We start from the raw sequence: 22,182 nt of genomic DNA, 5'->3' as shown, positions 1-22,182 counted from the left end.
GCCCTGCTGTTCTCCAAGTCCCCTCGTTTGGATTTTTATCAGAGTCACAGCCCACAATGAACAGGATTTCTAGGTAAAATGCCCAAACAAGTTAGAAAGCAATTCTCTTTTTTTCTATATTAATGTGTGTAAATATACATTAATGTTATATTAATATGTAATATTAATATATAATATAAAATATAGAAACAATCATATGTTATATGAACACCTTTAATAACAGCACTTGAAAGAAGTAGACAATGAATCTCTGTGAGTTTGAGACCAGCCTGGTCAACACCGTTCCAGGACAGCCAAGACTACATAGTGAGAGCCTGTCTCAAAACAACAACAACAGCAGCAACAACAACAACATGCATTGGCAGGACTGGAGTTGCTCATCAGGTGAGATCACTGGCTGTACTTCCAGAAGACCCAGGTTTGTTCCCAGCACCTATATGGTAGCGCACAAGCTTCTGTAAGTGAAGTCTCAGGGAATCCAACACCTTCTTCTGCCCTCTGTAGGCACTAAGCACACATGTGGTGCACAAAAATATATTCAGACCAAACACCCACGTATAAAAATAAATAAAATTTAAAAAACAAAACAAAAACCCATTAGGCATTGGGCCTGAAGAGACAGCTCAGTTGGTAGAGGGCTTGCCTGGAATGCATTAAGTGTGGCTTGGAATGTCTGTAATCCCAGCATCCTGTGAAGTGACAGGGCCGAGGCAGGGGGATCCGGAGTTCCAGGCCAGCCTGAGCTACATGTGAGTGTATTAATACGCAAACACTCATGTGTTTGGGTGTGAATCCCGACCTTCGTGTGTGTGTGTGTGTGTGTGTGTGTGTGTGTATGAGGTGCGTTGAGGTGAGGTGTTATGTGGACCCAAGGTCTTGTACCATGCTTTATAGCCTTAATAGTTTAGTGATACTACCAACTTCCTCCCTCCCTACTCTCCCCTTTCCTCCTCCATGATCCCCCTCTTTCCAATATATATAGAGAGTAAGTACCCAAGGCCAACCTTGAACCTGCAATCTTCCTGCCTCAGCCTCCCTAGCACTGATAGTACAGGCTTACACCACCATACTCAGAGTTTCTGCGTAGCTGCTTGTATTATGAATGCTAATTACGTTCGGTTTGTGCAAGAGTGTCTGCACTTAGCTGCTGGGAACCTGCCCTGAGTTGATTTATTTACCTGATTGGTAAATAAAGATGCCAATAGCCAATAGCTGGGCAGGGCAGACAGAAGTGGGAAGGATTTGAGGATTCCTGGGCTTGGGACTTGGAGGAGAGGAAAGAAGGAGGTCCTACATTGGGAGAGTGTGGAGGAGAGGAGAGACACTATGCCTGAGATTAGTGCAGGACAGAGAGGCATAGCCGCTATGTGAAAGAGCCGGGAGAGCACGGCCCAGAGGGCTGCCCAGCTGGGTCCAGGGCAGCCAAGATACAACACAGAATTTAGTAAGTAGTAACTCGGTATTATTGGCGGGAGGTAGTGGAGGTTAGGCAGTGTGGCCTAGCTATTGGGCTGATTAAAGTACATTAAAATATAAAGGCTGTGTGTGCCTTTCATTTGGGAACCTAGACTATTGGGGCGGGTAGCGAACTCGCTGCTAGGGTTTTCATAAAATTTATTTCAACATTTCTGATCATTTAAAAATTATTATTAATTAATTTATTTTACATACCAATCTCAGCTTCCCCTCCCTCTTCTCCTCCCAGTCCCTTCCTTCCTCCTCCACTCTCCTTCCTCCATCTCCCCTATCTTTATCCAAAGTTCCCAGGAACTTATAAGGATGGCCCTAGCTAAAATTCCTAGAAATTGGAGATAAGGAATCTGAAATGGCTACCTCTAGTAACCAGGCAAGACTTCCAATGGAGGGAGGGGGACACCAACACACCCACAAAACCTTTGACCCATAATTTGTCCTGCCTATAAGATGTATAGAGATACAGATTGGGGCCGAAGATGAGGAAATGGCCAACCATTGGCTGGCCCAACTTGTGACTCATGCCACAGTAGAGAGCCCACCTCTTATCTTTATGACCATTCTTCTATACTATTCTGCACCCCCTCACCCCAAAATCAAATCCCTACAAATGGCAGTTTGGGGCATGCCTCCACAGCACATCGACCAAACATTTTGTTCTTACTGTCTTGTTATAGCTTTTCCTGAGTTTCTTTTAGGACAGTGTTTTTGAACCAAGTCCTTGACAGCATAACCTAGTTTTCATAGTGAGGATCACAAATTCAGAGCCAGATTGCCTTTGAGTTCTGGCTCCATCTCTTGCTAGCTGTGTGACCTTGGGCAAGTTGCTTAAACTTCTGTGCCCATTTCCCCACTGAAAAGGAGACAGCTGATAGCAGAGGAGGATGTTGGGGGCTGAGTCGATGCAGCTCTAACAGCTTTGGCAGTGGGTATATAGCAGGTAAAGCAGGCTCTCAGTATGTGCTACACCATAGGTTTAATCCTCGGCATCACCGAAAGGCAAAGGAAAACCTGTTCTTACTCTATTTGGCCTGTAGAACTTGCAGCGAATGTGGCACTTCTTGTTGTTAGTTACTATTGTGTCCTCTGCAGACGCCTGTGACAGTAGAGCTTGTCATTTTTTTTTTTTTTTTTGAGTGTGGAGAAAGCAAGAAAGATACCAGAAAGATACATTCAAAATACTAACTTCACCACAGTGGTTATTGTCATGTTAGCTTTAAAATCCCACGCTTTCCTTTTAATATCAGCGGTTTGAATTCTCTACTATTTCAAATGCCGTAACTTCATCCCTCCTGTGTGTGTAGATCACTTCAGTCTAAATGTCATTGCTTTGTTATTTTTTTTTTTTAAGCCATCGGGACTAACTTTTCTATAAGAACTTCCAAATTTTCTAAGTCAATCGTCAGAAAGTGTTTAATGGGAAGGTCAAATACAGGCAAAGCTCTCTGCTCAGGGACTCACCTAGGACAGAAGGGAAATACTCTACTTTTTACTGGAATCTGAATTAAGAAATAGGGGCAACAGAACAGATGGCAAACAACTGCTTGCGTTACATCAAAACGAAGAGAAGCCATCACCTGGTTTCCAGTCTGAGATGGTTACACAAGATTAGTGGAACTGAAAAAGTTACCTTTTACACAATAAAAGCTGCTCCAGAGGCTTTAAAGGCAAAAAGAACAGCTAGTCAGAGCATGGCTAATGCTTACAGGAAGGGGCACAATCTTACATATCAGAGAACACTGTTACTAATGAACAGTCCCAGATTCATGCACACATGTGCTGCCCTGACGGGAATTTAGGGTGGTATCAAAAAAAAAAAAAAAGTGAAGTTGGGAAGATGACATGCTGTAGAGGACATGGGGAAACTTGGAGGAGAATGAGAAGTAGATATGGTCATATCTCATGTTTTCATATCTGAAGTTCTCAAGAATAAAGAAAACTCATAATAAAAAACGATCAAGAGCCGGGCGTGGTGGCGCACGCCTTTAATCCCAGCACTCGGGAGGCAGAGGCAGGCGGATTTCTGAGTTCGAGGCCAGCCTGGTCTACAAAGTGAGTGCCAGGACAGCCAGGGCTACATAGAGAAACCCTGTCTCGAAAAAACAAACAAACAAAAAAAAACAACAAAAAAAAAAAACGATCAAGTAAACTGACAGATCCATCGTGTCCGTTATAAGCTTGTGGTGGTGCTAAGAAAAACACAGCCTCTGTCCCTGTCTTAGTTGAAATGATACTTTAGTTTCCTCCTTTGCAGCCGGCAGTTTCTTAACTTTACTATCTATCTGTAAGGCAAAGTTTCAGATGCGCTTGGCTTTTAGGATGAAGTATAAAATTCTCTGGATGAACACAACTATAAAAGACTGACATAAAGATATGTAATCCAATAAAATGTCCTGCACGGAGGGGAAATTGAGAATATAAGAGTATTGGGGCCGGTGGTGGTGGCACATGCCTTTAATCCCAGCACTTGGGAGGCAGAGGCAGGCAGATTTCTGAGTTCGAGGCCACCCTGGTCTACAAAGTGAGTTCCAGGACAGCCAGGGCTACACAGAGAAACCCTGTCTCAAAAACAAAACAAAACAAGACCAAAAAAAAAAAGAGTATTGGAGCTTGCCCTCCAGCTGGTTTTTTTTTTTTTTTTTTTTTATTCCTTCCAGTAAAACTGATTTCCTCATGTTGTTTCTGGATTAGAGCCAGAGTCAACTTTGCCTGCCTCTAATCAAATAACGTGGAAAACCATTTGTAATTCTGACTTCAGTTAGAAGTTCCTGGGAGGCTCTGTGTGGATGGACTGAGCCTAGCTAAGTCCTGATTCATTTTGACTTGAGGTAAGTTATTATCTGGACTGTAATAATGGTGACTCTTTTTCATGACAGCGAATGACAGACACCAGGACTCAGAAAGTAACCTTTTGGCATTTGAGAGAGATTGGGATGACTGACAATAAGGCAGAGTTGCTTGCAACTTGGAGGAGAGATTTAGAATGTAATTAGCTTCTAGTCTCCTTGTATTTCGGATGAGTTAGATGGGAATTCACAGTAGAACTTTCCGTTTCAGCCTACAGAATTAAAAACAGACTAGGGTAAGACTGGCCAAGGCGAAATATGGCAAGACAGGGTTGTTCGCAGGGAAATAGGCATAGAGGCTAGATATCTGCCCAGCTCTAGTGCTTTTAAGACTTATTATAAATGTAAAATATATTAAAAATATAAATAATTATGAATATATATTATCTGGGAACTGAATGAATGATCAAAGGCAGGGTAGAAATCCCTGATGGAGATGATAAAATCAATAAAACATTCTGCGATTGGACACAGCTGCACTGACAATCTAGTCTTCATTATTCATGTTAGTAAACCATCCTTATTTGGTACATCTAGTTTATATAACATCACCCTGGTTCTTATCATTCACTATGCCTAGTTGTATTTCTTTTGTAGTATTTTTGCTTTAGGTATTTTGAATTAGAAATCATTATACTTTCAAATGATTATAAAGGTATCCATTGAAATTACCTTCAAATATCTGCTCTCAGATAGGCTTTCTTATGTGATATAAATCATTTTAAGAAGGTGTGTGTGGGGTGCAGTTCAGTGGTAGAATGTGACTCTCGTGGGTAGGACTCTTGTCAGTGTACTAGGTTTTCAATTATCCATTCATCATGGTTAGATACTGGGGCCACTTCCATTTCCTGGCTACCATGAATAGAACAGCAATGACCGCGGTGTACTCATACCTTAACAGCAGACTATAGAGTCTTTGGGGTATCAGATCCAGAGTGATACAGCTGGATCTCATGGTAGATCTACGTCTAGCTCTTTGCGGAACCTTTACATAGTGGCTGGACCAGTTATACCCCGACCTGTAACCATACTTTTTGGCTACTTTATTAGGTTCTTTTACCTACCACTCTTCACCACCCAATCCCATCCAACCGCCCAATCCCAGGTAGGCAAAAAAGAAGGCTAGAGGGGAAAGGAGAACAGGTCTCTTTAGACTACTTCCTGATGAGTAGTGGCATCAAGTTCCTTTGAGGAAAACCAATCTTCCACCATCAGGATATCTACAACTAGAAACAGGCAGTCATCCAGCCAACAAGAAGGACCGGCAAACAGCAGCAGCAGAGACCAGTAGCTGCCGCAGCCTCTTGGAGCTAGGGCATTTTTCTAGCCTCGCGAGAGTTCCTGGAATTCCAAACATAAAATATCTTCAGCTGGCAGAATCACACCCGTGCCAGACCACAAGACGAATCATAGTTAGCTGCTGTGGACAATCTGAAGCATCCCATACCCCACACCTGGGATTAAAACAAAAACATATTTGCATAACATTAATGGGTTTTTTAAGAAACCAACATTCTCCCTCCACCAACCAGCTGTGGATAAAAGTTCCTCTTTTCCTGTATCCATGCAAGCTGCTTGTTTTCTTCTTCTTTAACGTGGCCATTCTGACTGGGATAAGATGAAACCTCAAAGTAGTTTTAATTAGTCTATCCCTAACGGCCAAGCATGTTGAACATTAAAACAAAAACGTTTCTCTGGATGTACAGCTGTCGAGAATTCAATGCTTTTAAGATCGTCAAATAAAGTGTTGGGTATTAAATTAAGATTTTTATCCTTTGCTATATTTAAAAATTAAACGAATAAATATATTCTGTTGAAATAAAAAATGTTTCTCATCTAGATGTATAGCTTACTTCTGAGAATTCTGTTTAGTTCCATGTTTTTGTTTTTGTTTTTTTTCTTTTTAAGTTGGGCTGTTTGTTTCCTTGGTGTTTTTTGAGTTCTTTGTATACTCCAGATAGTAATCTTCTGTCAGATGTAAAACAGGTAAAGATTTGCCCTATTCTGTGGACGGCTTTTTCACTCAAATGATCATGCTCTTTGCCACGGCGTTTTAGTTTCATGGGGCTCCTAATTCCTCCACTTCTGGGATCCTACTCAGAAAGTTATTTCCTGTGCCAATGACCTCTTTGAGGTTCAGGGTATTATGTCTTACATTGGGATCCTTGATTCCTTTGGAATTGAGTTTTGTTCAGAGTGAGAGATAAGGATCCAATTTGATTCCTCTACACTTAGTGATGCAGTTTGACTTGTACCTTTTGTTTTTGTTTTTGTTTTTGTTTTTAAGATGGTGTCTTTTCTCAAATGTGTGTTGTTGGCCTCTTTATCAAAACTCAGGTGTCTTCGGGAAGCTGGGCTTCTATATGGGTCCTTAAATGTATTCCATTGATCAATGCCCTTGACATTCTAGGACTACTTTTTACTGATGCCAGGGGACCCGAGACCTTCCTTATTTGTAGGTGTGGACTTGAATAATTGTTTAAAAGTAAAACCACCATGCTCAAATTTTGCTACCCATTGGAATCACCTGGAAGCCTTCAAGACAGTCTAGTGGCTCACATCTGTAGTATTAGTTTAGTAAGAGGTAGCCCCAAGTTCAAGGTTAGCCTGGGAAGCAGAGGGAGTCCAGACCAGTCTGGGCTATAGAGAGAGTCTTGTCTAAATAAATACAAAACAACAACAAACAGAACAGAATGCAACAAAATTCTAAAGTCTTAATACTACCACCTGTAGACATAGAATTTAATCTTTGGACATTGAAGTGTCCCATTCTGTTTCATATCTGTGTTGTCATCTACATGTCTCCCACCCTCCCTACAGGTCCCAGCGAGTAACACAATTTAGGAACCGTTTATATTGCTACAAAAAGGTAGATAAGGTAATTGGTGAAAGAGATTAGCAGTCATATGTTCTATCGATAAATACTTTTACTCCAGCATTGTGTATAAAAACTAAAACTGTGCGAACATTTTTTTTGTTGTTGTTGTTCGCTTCTAAAGTTTATGAAAACCTCAGCATTGCAGCGGCAGCCAGAAGTTATTGAGTATGAGCAAATATTTTCAACTGGAGTCATGGCTTCCAGATTGATTTAAAGAGCTTGAGGTATAGCTCAGCAGAGGAAAAGTTACCTAGAGTGCACAAGGCCCCTGGGCTTTGATCTTCAGCTGTCAAAAAGGCAACCTTGGTGAATGGAAGCCAGGTGGGTATTCTTTCTATACAGAAGCAGGAGGGTCTTGAACTTGATGTTAGCCTGGGCTGCATAGTGAGACCTCGGAGAAGAAGGGGAAGGAGGGGAGAGGAGTGAGAGGGAAAAGAAACAGCAGCTGTAATGTTAGCTTTCTCCCACAAATTTAATAATGCAGGACAAAAATCTTATATTGCTATGATTTCTTGCCTACATATTAAGATATCAGGACAGTGTGCAGCGCTTGGGAGGTAGGTACAGAGACAGGTAAGTCTCTGTGAGTTCAAGGCCAGCCTGGCATACATAGGAAGTTCCAGCCTAACCAGGAGACTACATAGTGAGAACCTGTCTTAGAAAAACAAACAACCACAAAACAAACAATACCAAGAGAAAAAGAAAAAAGAACAGTGCACACCAGCCTCCTCTTACAACTTTCTTCTTCTAAATATAAAAATAATTCTCCTCTTAAAAGACTAGTATTTCACATCGTTATCTGGTATTCATTTAGCACCTGCATGTCCAAATAAACTAGGAATATTGTCTCAAAATTTCCTCAGCCTGGGCCAAAATATGGTCCCAGGTCTCTCTGTATAAGGAGAGACTCTCTTGAATCGGCGCATTTGAGGCCTTGATGAAACTGAACCCTTTTGTGTGTCTGTGTTATTGAGCAGGTTCAGTTATTTATTGCTAAGCTTCGATGGGGTTGACTCCCATCGTTGTGTGTGTCAGAAGGCTGGACGGTAAATAGAGGATACATTTCTGGCTAACCCTCAGGTGCTCTGGAACTTAATCTGGTCTCATGAGGAATTCTTTTTCTTGTAGTTCTCTCAGTGGGAAGAATGGGGGAGATTTGCAGCTTCGTCCTGGTCGCCATTGCTCTGATGATGGGAAGGGAAAGCTGGGTAAGCCTCTTGTGCAGACTGTCATCTCAGTACAGCCTGCTCTGAAATGGAGTTTCTTTTTAATTTCCAGAGAACCTATTGTTATCTTGCCACTACTAAAACCTAAGGGTGGAAGGAATGAGAGAGTTCTGTGGAGACATGTGGCACAGAGTAACATTTAAACACTTAAAAATAAAAAAAATCAGGACCCACAACAAGTCAGTGAAATGTTTTTAAGCTGCCTGTGTTATTTCTTCTTCACATGATATCAGGCATTCAAAACTGGCTATAATAGTTAGCATTGGTTTTGGGCCAATATTGACCATCATTGGCATATACTACTAAGATTATCTGAAGGTGATTTCAATGAACTTGTGTCTCCATCTATAAGTCCCAAAAGACAAAGGAGTAACTTATTCAAAGTTATTGGAAAAATAAAATGGCTCCCTAGTTGAAATAGCATTCTGAGATAGGAGTGGGAGGCAACACTGCATCAAGGGTTAACAACATTTCTATTCCAAGACCATGAGGTACACATTGCCTTTCAGGCCCTTGAGAGTGAGAACTGCTTGCGGGAGCAGGTGAGGCTCAGGGCTCAGGTGCACCAGCTTGAGACCCGGGTCAAACAACAACAGACCATGATCGCACAGCTCTTGCATGAGAAGGAAGTCCAGTTTCTGGATAAAGGATCGGAGAACAGTTTCATTGACCTTGGAGGCAAGAAGCAGTATGCAGGTCAGAACCGGCTTTTTCTTAAATGTTTCTACCTTTGTGTCAAACATTCATAGGTAATGATGATGCTAAACATTCAGTGACTTTGGGCTTTTTCTTTGTTCAGCTTTGTTTGTTTTGTTTTGTTTTCAACTCAGGATCTCACTATATAGCTCAGGCTGGCCTGGTACTTAACAGTCTTCCTGCCTGGGCAGGAAGTGCTGGTGTGGTGGTTTGAATATGCTTGGCCCAAGGGAAGTGATACTATTAAGAGGTGTGGCCTTGTTAGAGGAAGTGAGTCACTGTAGGGGTGGGCTTGGAGGTCTGCTAATGCTCAAGCTCTGCCCAGTGCAGAGGAGACCCTCCTCCTGGCTGCCTGGAGAAGACAAGACCCCTTCTGTCTGCCTTTGGATTAAGATGTAGAACTCTTCAGCTCCATCTCCAGCACCATGTCTGCCTGCACATTGCCATGCTTCCCACCATGATGATAATGGACTGAACCTCTGAAACTGTAAGCCAGCCCCAATGAAATGTTTTCCTTTATAAGAGTTGTCTTGGTCATGGTGTCTCTTCACAGCAATAAAACCCAAACTAAGACAGCTGGGGTTTCAGGTTTGCCTCTTACCACCCTCAACTGAGTTCACATTTTGCAAGAAAGCTATGCCTATTCCAATGATTAGCAACATGACTTACTTCATCAATTTAAAATGTCTTCTTTTATATTTTACCCTAATCTCTCTAGTATGTGTCATAGAGTTTATGTTATGAATAGTATCTGATAATTCCTGTATCTTAATAAGAAAGCAGGACAATATATTATAAAATATTCACCTATAAGTGACAGATTATAGTTGAGAATATTTATATTCAAACTTTGTTTTTATTTATGTTTTTTCTCCTTTCATGTGTATGTAGTTTTTCATTCTGATTATTTGAACTGGGTCTCTCTGTGTTGTCTAGTCTAGGGCTGAACTTCTGAGTGAAAGCAGCCCTTCTACCTCAACTTCCTGAGTAGCTTGGAACACAGGTGTGTGCTACCATACCTGGTCCTTTCCTCTGAAAAATAAATGACTAGAATGAAATGATGGGAAAAGAAAACAACTAATTTTTAAGGAAAATAAGAGTAGGTTTTAAATATGTATATTTAATGGTTTGACATTTTTCCTTTTGATTAAGCAAAATTTATCTCCTAGAAATGAAATGATATTGAACTTAGAGCACAGTATAAACACCACTGCCCCCATTGCTATTCCCCAGAGAATAATGTCCCTTTGATTTCCTGGACATAGGAATGGATTCTGTAAGAATAAACGGTGATGGTTAGAAGCAAAGAGGAGTCTGTCTAGAGCTCTTTGTTCAGTCTTCTCTGCCCTGTACTACATTATGTGTTTTAATTTCTCTGCTTATGAATATCAAGTCTAGCTTGATCAAGTAACTGGTGTAGGATTTAGAAGGATATCCAATGCATTTAAAGATGTTTATTACTATCTTATATGTATGGACGTTTTGGTTGAATGTGTATGCCTGTGCATTATTTGCATGTTTGCTGCCCATGAAGGCCAGAAGAGAGAGTCAGATCCCCTGGAACTGGAGTTACAGACAGTTATGAGCTGCCGCATTGGTACTGGGTATCTTCCTTTGAAGAGCAGCCAGAATTATTAACGGCTGAAACATCTCTCTAACCCCAGTCAATGCATTTTATCCATCCCACCACCACCACCACCATTGACTATCAGCATTTTGAAACACAGTTGCCCTTCATGTTTACTGATGGAAGAAATGGGAATCGATGAACAAATAAAAACTGAGAAATTTGTCTGACTATATTAAAAAGTAGATGTCAGAGACATGTCAGTCTTACAGAAATAAAACCTCCCCATTTGGGGAGTACTTTCACCACTGAGGAAAATAACTGCCTAGAAAGAATTTAAGGAAGAAGGGATTTATTTTGGTCTACAGTTTGAGGGGATACATTTCATCATGGCAGGGAAAGCATGGCGGCAAGGCCACACCGCTGGTCACACTGCATCTGTAGCAGCAGACAGAAAGTGAAGAGTAGTGGAGAGGGGCATTAAACCTCAAACCCATCCCTAAGGACCCATTTTCTCCAGCAGAGCTCTACCTCCTGCAAGTTCCACAGTCTCTGAAAACAGGGCCACCATCTGAGGACCAAGTGTTTAAATGCATGGGTCTATGGGACATTTTACATTTAAACCACCTGTGGGATTTAGAGTCGTGAGAACTATAGAGCATCGGTGTCAGGAAAATGCTCATGTTTACCCAGATTATTCTTCTCCTCCTTCTCCTTCTCCTCCTCCTCCTCCTCCTTTTTCTTTTCTTTTTTTAAATTTTCTTTTGTTTTTGTTTTGTTTTGTGTTTGTTTGTTTGTTTGTTTTGAGACAAGGTTTCTCTGTGTAGCCCTGGCTGTCCTAGAACTCACTCTGTAGACCAAGCTGACTTTGAACTCAGAAATCTGCCTGCTTCTGCCTCCCAAGTGCTGAGATTAAAGGCATATGCCACCACCACCCGGCATTCTCGATTCCTCTTTAAAGATCAGAGAAGGTCTGAGCCATTGACTTGCAGTAGGATAGATACCACAGAAGGATAGCTGGGGCTCTAGAACATGTAACGGAACTGAAGATATTTCAGGCTAAAGGGACCCAGAAAACACAAAGGGATAGTTTGAAGAAGTTCCATGAGCAAAAACACAGAAATTATATTCTAAGAAACTACAAAGAATCTAAGACAGAAAAGGAAGGGTCGGGCCACATCTTCAAGGAATCAGACTCTGTAAATATTCTTAAAAGACAGTGATTATCTGCCATGGCCAGTCATTCAGAGGAGCTGATGACCTTCTAAAGTGCTGGTGCTTATCAAAAACTAGGAGGGGCCTGAGAATTCACTCTGTTTGCAAACTAACGAGCTTGCCTGTATGGATCTTGCAGAGAGCTACAGCTAATGGGTCAGAGGTATAAGTTCTATGTTTACATTAATATCCCTTCTTCTCAAATCCCAAGGTCTCATGTGAGCAGTTTATGAGGCTATATCACAACCGGACATTCTGGGATGAAGAAACTCCAGTATTTTATAAAGGGTTAAAGATGTCTAACCTTAGCCTCCAAGGTAGATGGTATCTTTATTTTAGTGTGTTGGAGTCTATCAAAAGACCCTCACTCACAAAGACCACAGAAATCGCCATCACTGAAAACCCAAGAGGTTTTTTTATTATTCCAACATGTTGGAGACCCTCCTCAGCACACAGGCAAGAGGAAAGGCCCTGAACAAAGAAAGAACACACTTTTTTATACCTTGTAAGGGGCAGATTTAGGCAACAGGGTAGCTGGCTTATTCTAATTGGTGTAGCAAGTAGCCTTTTCAGGCATTGGTTGGTTTGCATAGTGACTACTTTTGTCCTAGTGACTCACTTTGCCTGCCCTTATGGTGGTTTATCAGCAAAGCAGCAGTACATTTTGAACTTATGGGTCAGCTATTAACGTCACAGCTATTAATGTCACAGGGAGTTCTAGCGACAAGGTCAGGGTGGTTTGTGGTTTTTCTCAGAATTCAGTGTGGGGCAGGGTAGGGGAATTTCTCTGAGAGCTGTTATTTTTGTTATAGCTATTTCTCTGAGAACAGCTAATCTTGTTTTGGCAGCTGCAGGCTTAGCCATTTTGACCACTAAAACTATACAGTTTGGGAAGTCCCTTCACAAGGGAAGGGGCTGGGTGGTCTTGAACTTATTTTGGATTCTACAAGTGTGCAGCAAAGAGAGCAATGTCTGCCCAGGAGGAGATGTTATCTCAATATCTGGCTGTCTGCCATACAAGTATGTGTTGCGGGAAATATTAAAAAATCGACTCCTCAATTCTCCAACCCCAAATTGATACTGGCGGGCCACAACATTATGCTCTGCGTGATCCCAGTCCCACTGTTTACTAACTCTCCAGCCCCCGCTGGACCATCTCTCTGGGGAGGTCCCGAGTACCTCTCACTTCCACACAACTTCTCACACATCCCATGATCAGCCGTCTCAACACCTAATTACCCGGTAGAAACATGACTCTTTAAGCTTAATTATCCAATCAGATTTATATAATAAAATCACACTTTACAAGATGCTAATACAATAATCTGAGTCAATTGATAATGATAAAAGCTTTATCCCAATATTTCTAACTTTGTGAAAAATCTTAGCTACGTGTGGCTGTTTAAAACCACACGGGATCAGCATCTTCCTCTTGTCTGTCTGCCTCCATGTTGGCTTCTCCTCCTTCCTTCTCCTCCTGAGACCTCTCTATCTGTCTCCCCAACTCCTAGCTCTGCCTTCCGTTTCCTGTCCAATCACAGGCCTCCCACTGCCCTAATGTGATTGGACAGGGAAAATCTTGCAACAAGTATGCTTTAAACATAGGCTAGAATATAAACTCTGTAGAAAAAAAAATGTGTACAAATATAAGTGACCTATGCGGAGTTGTCTACAAACAGTGCCTGCATTCTATGCCAGGCTAATTAATGAAGCATCACTGCAGGTCAAAAAATAATTGTAAATTTGCTGCTGGATGTGGATGAAAATGTTTAAGGATCAGGTCAGACTTCTCACCAAATATCATTCTATGGCTGAGATGGAAGGGGAAAACATGGGAAGCTGCAGCACATAGGATCAAATTACACTATATATATATATATTATATATATATATATATGAAATATTACAAAAGATAATGTCATATATATATACATACACATATATATACACACACATATACATACACACACATATATATATACATACATACATATATATACACATATATGTATATATATACAAACACACACGCACTCAGTGGTTATAGGTACTGGGTAGCCAGTCAAGGAAAGACTGAGGCTTAGGTGCTAAAGAAATTCAGTCTCTGTCTTTAGAGTGCTCAGGAGCAGATCTGAGAAACAACAGGCACTAAGGAATAAAGCAAGAAGTCAGTTCCTGGAAAATTAAAATGTCAAGGTCAGAGCAAGAGTGACTGTGCAAACAGGAGTAAAGTCAATAAGTTTTATATGGTAGGGTGTGTGTGTGTGTATGTGTGTGTGTGTGTGTGTGTGTGTGTGTTATGGTGATAAAATGAATAATGGTTATTCTAGGTGACTTTCTGGATATAACACCTAAAATAAATCTATAACTCAATATATTTGCATTTAATGGTCTTCATATGTGGTCCAGGCATGAAAGAAAAGAGGAAATAAAATCAGAAATATAGATATGGTTTGATTATCCTTTGGTTTTTAGTATAATTGCAAAAACTAACACACAATCAATATATAGTACAAATTTTAATAAAAATGTAATATAGGGGCTGAAAGATGATTCAGTAATTAAAAGTACTTTCTTACACAGAGGATGTGGGTTCAATCCCCTACACTCACATGGTGGCTCACACCATAGTTCCAATTCTAGGGCACTCTCCATGGGCCTTCATAGGCACCAGGCATGTACATGGTACACATATATACATACCCATATACATTAATTCAAACTTTAAAAAATAATTAATTAAAAACAAACTTGAAATGTACTATAATATAACAAAGTTTATATTCTGGTGTCCTTAAATTTTAAGCAGTCTGCTCATGCATATGATTTGCATAAATTATTTGTCTTTGTTTTTATTTATAAGACACTATACTGTTAGTAAATTAGTTACTTCTCTGAACTATAATTCATCATATGCCAGCAAACATCTAATTACATCCAACCTAGTAATTTTTGCAAATAATGTATAAATCACATATGTTCACACCATATAATTAAACTATCTTTTTTTAAACATGTGGGGGCTAATGACTTATGAATTAAAATTTATTGTATCAAACTCACATTCGGGGGTGTCTGTTTGGTTAATGACTTGGGATGCTCTACAATGGCTTCTACGGAAGCTTCCAGTTTCCATGGCAGCTTCCTGAGGCAGTACGGGTAGTGGCTAAGGTGTACTCTTAGACACCCAGTTCAAAGTCCCCTTGACTGTCTATGGTCCCTGGACAAATTACTTAACCACCTCTGTTTTTCATGTCCCTCCTCATAAAATGGGAACTTTTTATTTGTTGTCAGGATTGTGTGAGTTGAGATTTCTAATATAACATTTAGCCTAAAACAATAATGCCATATATGCATGGACATTACCGTCTACTGTCCTCCTTGCTCTTAGAGGTAGCATCCCATTCACGCTGTGTCACAAGAGCATTGTAATCTCCTGTGGGCCAGTATCGTTTTTCATTGTCACTTTTCTTCCTCTGTCATCTGGGAATGAGGCTAACTATGGTAAGGCTAGTTCTGGCATGTCCCAGAATTCTCTGTAGACCCATAGGTGACCCCTGTTGCTAACATTTAAAAAGAAAATTCAGAATGCAAGGTATTCCAGGAGTGATGGTACACATCTGTAATCCCAGTGCTATGGAAACTAATTCAGGTCGGGAAGTTTAAGTTAACTGGACTAGTAAAAATAGGATAGCCTGGAATAGTCATACACTCTCACAAACAAACAAACATACAAACCAAAACATCAACATGGTCGGGGCGGGGGAGAGTCCTTTTCAGTCTTAAGTTTTCAACCTTGAGCTTCAGCCACAGCAACAAGAAGAAAAAGATACTCTTGCTAAGCTGGGATGTTACTTGCTGAAGCTTAACCACAGTCTTCCTTAAGTGGCTTGCTTTCTGCACACAGGGGAAACTATTTCTCTACAGTCAGAGTAATGCAGAGAGAAGCTCTCATGGGCTTTTTTCTTGTGGCACTTGAGCCTTTAAAAATCATGCCTTTTTAAAAGTCCTATAAAGGGCTGGGAAGAAGGCTCAGTGCTTAAGAGCACATACAGTTCTTGGAAAGGACCTAAGTTTGCTTCCCAAAGCCAATGTCAGGCAACTCACAACAGCTTATAACTCCAGCTACAAACAGAAAATGTTGGCAAAAATCCCCGTATTCGTGAAAATTTTCTAAAGCAAGTTAATCATTTTCATATTTTCCTGGAAAAGAGTTTGAACTTTGTGAGTCTTTGCTACTCAGCTCTTTTGATAGGAGATCAACTATAAACAAGGAGCTCTTTCCTAGCCCAGGGAAAATATGCTTTTAATGAAAGTCTTTTACGATATACTTGACCGCAAGACATAAGCTTTTAAATACCATTGAGTGGACTGTACTTGGGCATCTTCTCCTTGTTTAGTTACCTAACAGGACCCCTTTTATAATCCAGTGCACATAAAGAATACTTGTGCTTTTGAATCTTGAAAAGAAATGCATGAACAAAGCCTAAATCACTCCAAAGATCAAGAGTTCACCAACGGTAGACCATGATTGAAGTCAGCCTTGTGAAGTCTATTTATTTTCTCTCCTGAGTCCCACTGCCCACTCTTAATACAATATGTTTCATATTGCTGACAATGTGGCATCAAAACAACGAACTAAAGAATTTTAAAACACTCTAGAAGACTTATATAATTCAGTCATAAGACAATTTTTAAAGAGGAAAGTAACAAAAGGATAAACGTAAGATATAGAAGAGATTTTATATGATTACTTTCAGAAATCTGTGCCTGGCTATTCTTGAGATCACTTTTTTTGTAGTAGGCTCTGCTCCAATCCTGTGCAAGCTGCCGGGGCACCTATATAACACGTACTCATACTTTCCAAATCTGCTCAAATCGGCCTAGAACAGTGCCTCTCAACCTTCCTAATGCTGCAACCTTTTAATACAGTTCCTCACAGGTGGTGACCCCAGCCCTAAAAGTATTTTCATTGCTACTTCATAACTGTAGTCTTGCTACTGATATGAATTCTAATATAGATAATTTTGGCGAGTTACCAAAAGGGTTGCGACCCACAGGTTGAGAACCAGTGGCCTAGCATGTGCCCCAGTGGGTATTAGCTTGTCCTACCTTAAGTGACTTAAAAACAAAACAAAACAAAACTAATAATTACTTTTTTGGTGACTAACTGGTAGCTATTTAACTTCAAAAGACAAAGAAATACCATGGCAAAGAAAAAGGCAAGAATGAAAGGAAGCGTAAAAGCTTGCAGGTTTTTTTAACAACCAAGAATATGTGAGTTATTTAAAAGAGATGTAGTGAAACTGAAAGATTCTAAAAACTTAACAGTATTACTGTTTGGTGTTCAGTCCCAAATATTCAATAAGACTTTAAGCCAAAATATTTCATATATGTAATATTTGTATATACATATACAAATATACATTTGTATATTACATTACATATATGTAATATTTGTATGCTGTCACATTTATATTTTCATGGTTTAGTTCATTGGGCAGCTAAGTTTCACTGTGTTGTCTGTCCCACTTAAGTACAAAGCAGAAGCTGAGTACACGTGACTTTTTAAAAAATCTATTTGTTATTTATGTCTATGAATGCTTTATCTGCATGTACACCTGCATGTCAGAAGAGGGCATCAGACCACATGATAGATGGTCGGGAGCCACCATGTGCTTGTGGGAATTGAACTCGCGACCTCTGGAAGAAGAGCCAGTTCTCTTAACCACTAAGCCATCCCTCCAGCTCCATAAGTGGTTTGTTTCTAACCTACTTTCTCCAAAAATAATAAATGTTCCTCATTTCATTCATTTCCCCCTTATCATTCCAAACTCATGATCAAGAAGTCAATGGTAAATCATAGCAAAGAAAACAGGATTTTCTGAATATCCACTAGAAGATGCCCAGGACAGCATTTTAAGAACTACTCACGCATTCATTCGATTTTATCTGTCTCCAGTGATACTGACTCTCAGGAATAAAGACATAATAAATGTTATATTATCTTGTTTTTGTAAACAGATTGTTCAGAGATTTACAATGACGGATTTAAGCAGAGTGGATTTTACAAAATCAAACCTCTTCAGAGCCTGGCAGAATTCTCTGTTTATTGTGACATGTCTGATGGAGGGGGATGGACTGTAATTCAGAGACGATCTGATGGCAGTGAGAACTTTAACAGGTAACTGCTTCTTGTTTTGGGGGCTTTGGGTCAGGGAAGGCTGTGCTTTTCTGCTTTTCATTTTGTTTTGAGTTTTGTCTTTTTTTTTTCTTGTTTATTTGTTTCTTTTGGTTTTGTTTGGTTTGTTTTATTGAGACATGGTTTCTCTGTATAGTCCTGGTTGTCCTGGAACTTAGTCTGCAGACTGGACTGGCTTCCAATTCAGAGATCCACCTGCCTCTGTCTCCCAGGTGCCGAGATTAAAGGCTTGCACCACCACTGCCTGTCCAACAGATAATTGGTTTTAACAAGTAATTATTTTGGCATAGCATATGTGATATTTGTGAGTTAAACCTTATTTATTTATTTATTTATTTATTTATTTATTTATTTAATGTATATAAGTACACTGTAGCTGTCTTCAGACACACCAGAAGAGGACATCGAATCCCATTATAGATGGTTGTGAGCTAACCTGTGGTTCCTGGGATTTGAACTCAGGTCCTCTGGAAGAGCAGTCTGTGCTCTTAACCTCTGAGCAATTTCTCCAGCCCGGGTTAAGCCTTCTTATGTCTCAGATTTATTCATGTGACAGAAACGTTCTCATTTTTGAGTACCTGAAAATGAGTAAGCTACTCAGGAGAATACTAGAGATGAGACATTATGAGGGATACTTAGGCACTGCAGGTGTCTGTCTGTATTTTGCTAAAACTAACATTCAGTGTAAACTTTTCAGGGGTTGGAATGACTATGAAAATGGCTTTGGAAACTTTGTCCAAAACAATGGCGAATACTGGCTGGGTAACAAAAACATTAACTTGCTAACTATTCAAGGTAAGGTTTGTGCTGGCGTGCAAGAGGGACATCTTAGACTCAGTCCCCAGTACTATGAAACCAAACCCCTGCAGTATTTCCCACTAGATCATAGGCAATAGAAAAAACTCCATATCTGTCATGATTTTTTTTAGATGTAATGATTCGTGCTGAGCCATAATCCCATTTGTAAAATGTTGCTTAAAATAGGAAAGAGAAACTAGGTTGGTAGGGAATATTCAGTTTTCTAGTGTATATTTTCTAGTCCTTGAATGGAAACGTATTGTCAAAAACACTTTTAAAGACTTGAGTGTATGTGTGTGTGTGTATATAAAATTTATCACCACAATAATACCTTGTAATAAGCCGCTGAAAGACAGTAGTAGTTTTGGGGCTAGAGAAAACTCAGAGCTCAACAGTTTACATTGTTTCACCCAGCACCCACATCAGGTAGGCCACAACTGCCTGTAACTCGAACTCCAGGGAATCCAGTGCTCAATTCTGGCCTCTGAAGGCACCCACACATGTGGCATTACTCACACAGACACCTACATATAGATATAAAAAGAAGAAGTCTTGAAAATGGTGTGGTCTGACCCAACTACCCCAGCATAGCTGTAGCCATTTTGTTCCGTGCCTGTCAGTCACTGACACAGAGAAGTGACTCGGCTCAGAGCAAGGACACGGTGACCACATGCCTGTGCCCTGTATGTTTTGTTCTGTATGTTCTGAATGTTCTATATGAGGTTTGCTAATCTTAAGAAATTCTACAAAGCTTTGTGTAAGACCCATCAAATCAAAGGTCAACAGGAACTGTTAGGTTTGAGTCAGAACTGACCACCAGGCAGAACTTCTAGCACCTGCGTATGGTCTCATTAGTATTTGTGTGTGTGTGTGTGTGTGTGTGTGTGTGTGTGTGTGTGTGTGTGTGTGTGTTTTCTTCCTTAATAAGCCTGCTCTGGGAAATGTTTGATGTCACAGTTCAGATATCCTGAGCTACATCCCTGGTCTGACCAGTATCAGGGTATGCGTTCAATAAACCATCCCTGTCTAACTGAGATTGTTCTTATGGTTTGTGAAGCAACTCCTAGACCATAACAGAAAGCATAAAATAGATAATTTAATGTAAATTTTGAACCCCTATACAATTCTCCCATACATACTCACTTGTGTTACTACAGAGTCCGATATTTGTATACAGCTTTATGTTTGATAACAACTCATTGGTACTTATTTTTTATATTCTTTGGCCTCCATCCATCCTTCTCCTTACCTTGCTTATAGCTTGAGGCTGCAGTCAGCCCCATCTAGGAACAGTGCTCAGTGTGTTCACACTGGCAACACACAGGCTTACTGTTCCAGCCCAGCTCAGGCAACTGCTGAAGTCTATATTCGAGGTCATCAGTAGGTTACTGATGACAAGGATATTGGAGATATAAGAGGCTGAAGAGGTTGTACAGTCCTGATAGGTCATACCTTCCCCCGTGATCCGTGCTCTCTAAAACTACAGAAGGTTTCCTTTCCCTCAAACTATAAATTATCATAGTTTTAAGAGGTGTGTGTGTGTCAAATATGTAATGTTTATCATGCAATTCTATCTCTTTCATAGATTAATATTTTTTAAGATTTATTTTATGTATATGAGTACACTGTAGCTGAACAGATGGTTGTGAGCCTTCATGTGGTTGTTGGGAATTGAATTTTTTTTTTAGGACCTCTGCTCATTCTAGTCAACCCTGATAACTCAGGTCAACTCTGCTCATTCAGTCCCTGCTTTCTCTGGACCAAAGATTTATTTATTATACATAAGTCATTGTAGCAGTCTTCAGAGACACCAGAAGAGGGCGTCAGATCCCATTACAGATGGTTGTGCCATGTGGTTGCTGGGATTTGAACTCAGGACCTTCAGAAGAGCAGTCAGTGCTCTTACCCACTGAGCCATCTCACCAGCCCATAGAATAATATTTTTGTTTAAGCTCTGGAAATCCCAGGCTGGAATCCTGTGTCATTCCAAGCATATGAAATTCAATGTTATTTCTCAAGTAATTTTTTTTATGTATGTTTTGCTGGCATGGGCATTTTCAACAAATCTGGTTGCCCTTCATCTTTTCTTCTTTGGTGCTGGGTGTTGAAACCAGGCCCTTGCACATGGCATGTGTTGTTCTATCATACATCTACACCCCTGCCCCTTTCGTTTTCTCATTTGGTGTTCGAACTGATTGCTCTGAGGCAGTATGGAGAAATGGATGTATCAGTTCCATATCTTTCAACATATCATAGCTCAAACAATAGAAATTGCCTTTGTCCCTATATTCTTTTATTTTGACAGCAGTTAAGCTACTCAAATTGCCCCTAACATAGCTTTATTCCTATTACCTAAGGTTTCCTCCCTATTGGAACTGTCAGCAATTATCATAATTAATAAGATAATTGTTATAGTCTGATAGTGTATTATTATAATAGTTTATTATATTTATGTGATATATTTATATAAATTTGTATTAATATATTTATATATTAAAATTATAATTCATTATAATAAATAAATGTATAATAATACATTTAGAAATGACCTCTAGTTGTAAGTTTATTCACTTATTGGCAAAACATTCAGACAGTTATCTTTTTAAGACTGTGGAGTATTGTCTCTTCACTGACACAAACTTTTGGGGACAACTGACATTTCCTGTCCTACTGTGCTCACCCCTGTCACTGACTTGGTCCTATGAGGTAAATTTATGCTTTCAGAGAGCCCCATCTGAAGAAACCACCCCTCTCCATACTTGTCCCAGAAAGGAGAATCCAGAATTCTCAGCCAAACAGCTTTTGAACCCATTCAGTGTTTTCTTTCTCTGCCCTTCTGTTGCTAAGCCTGAGGGAGGGGTAAGGAACAGCTTTTTACAGTAGGTGTAGGCAAAGGTGGGGTGCATGGTAGAGGTTTCCACAAGGTCAAAGGCCCTTGACTGCCCATCACTGGGGGTGGAGATAGGAGATGGGCATCAGCCATACACTGGGCTGATGAGTTCTTAACAATAATACTTCTGCTTCAGAAGGAAGATCAGCCGTCACTCACAAACAGGGACAATGGAAGAAAGGAAGTGGGTGACTTGATGTAGCAACTCCTCCACTAATTTGGCTTTACATAATTTTTTTTTAATCACCTAGAATCTTTAGTCATCATAGTACCTCTTCTTATATTTAACGATTTGTTTTCTACCTTATCAATTTTAGCATACACAAACAAGAATGCATACCAAATAAGTTAAATTTGTTTTAACTATTTATTTCCCCTTTGGATAGAAACT

At 40.0% G+C, this 22,182-nt stretch overlaps 1 protein-coding gene across 1 annotated transcript in view; it reads left to right on the top strand.

Annotated features, from left to right (window-relative positions):
* Nucleotides 1–4,213: 4,213 nt before the first annotated feature.
* Nucleotides 4,214–22,182, top strand: part of Fgl1 (fibrinogen like 1) — a 25,179-nt gene continuing 7,210 nt past the window's right edge. The window contains exons 1-5 of the mRNA XM_021170513.1: nucleotides 4,214–4,301; nucleotides 8,326–8,405; nucleotides 8,933–9,119; nucleotides 17,926–18,085; nucleotides 18,801–18,898. Of these exons, the coding sequence (XP_021026172.1) occupies nucleotides 8,343–8,405; nucleotides 8,933–9,119; nucleotides 17,926–18,085; nucleotides 18,801–18,898 (508 nt within the window). The 5' untranslated portion in view covers nucleotides 4,214–4,301; nucleotides 8,326–8,342. The remainder of the gene's footprint in view (nucleotides 4,302–8,325; nucleotides 8,406–8,932; nucleotides 9,120–17,925; nucleotides 18,086–18,800; nucleotides 18,899–22,182) is intronic.

Source organism: Mus caroli, chromosome 8 (assembly GCF_900094665.2).
Source record: "Mus caroli chromosome 8, CAROLI_EIJ_v1.1, whole genome shotgun sequence".
NCBI lineage: Eukaryota > Metazoa > Chordata > Mammalia > Rodentia > Muridae > Mus > Mus caroli.
Note: the sequence above shows the minus strand (reverse complement) of the source record. Positions and strands in the feature narration are given on the sequence as shown.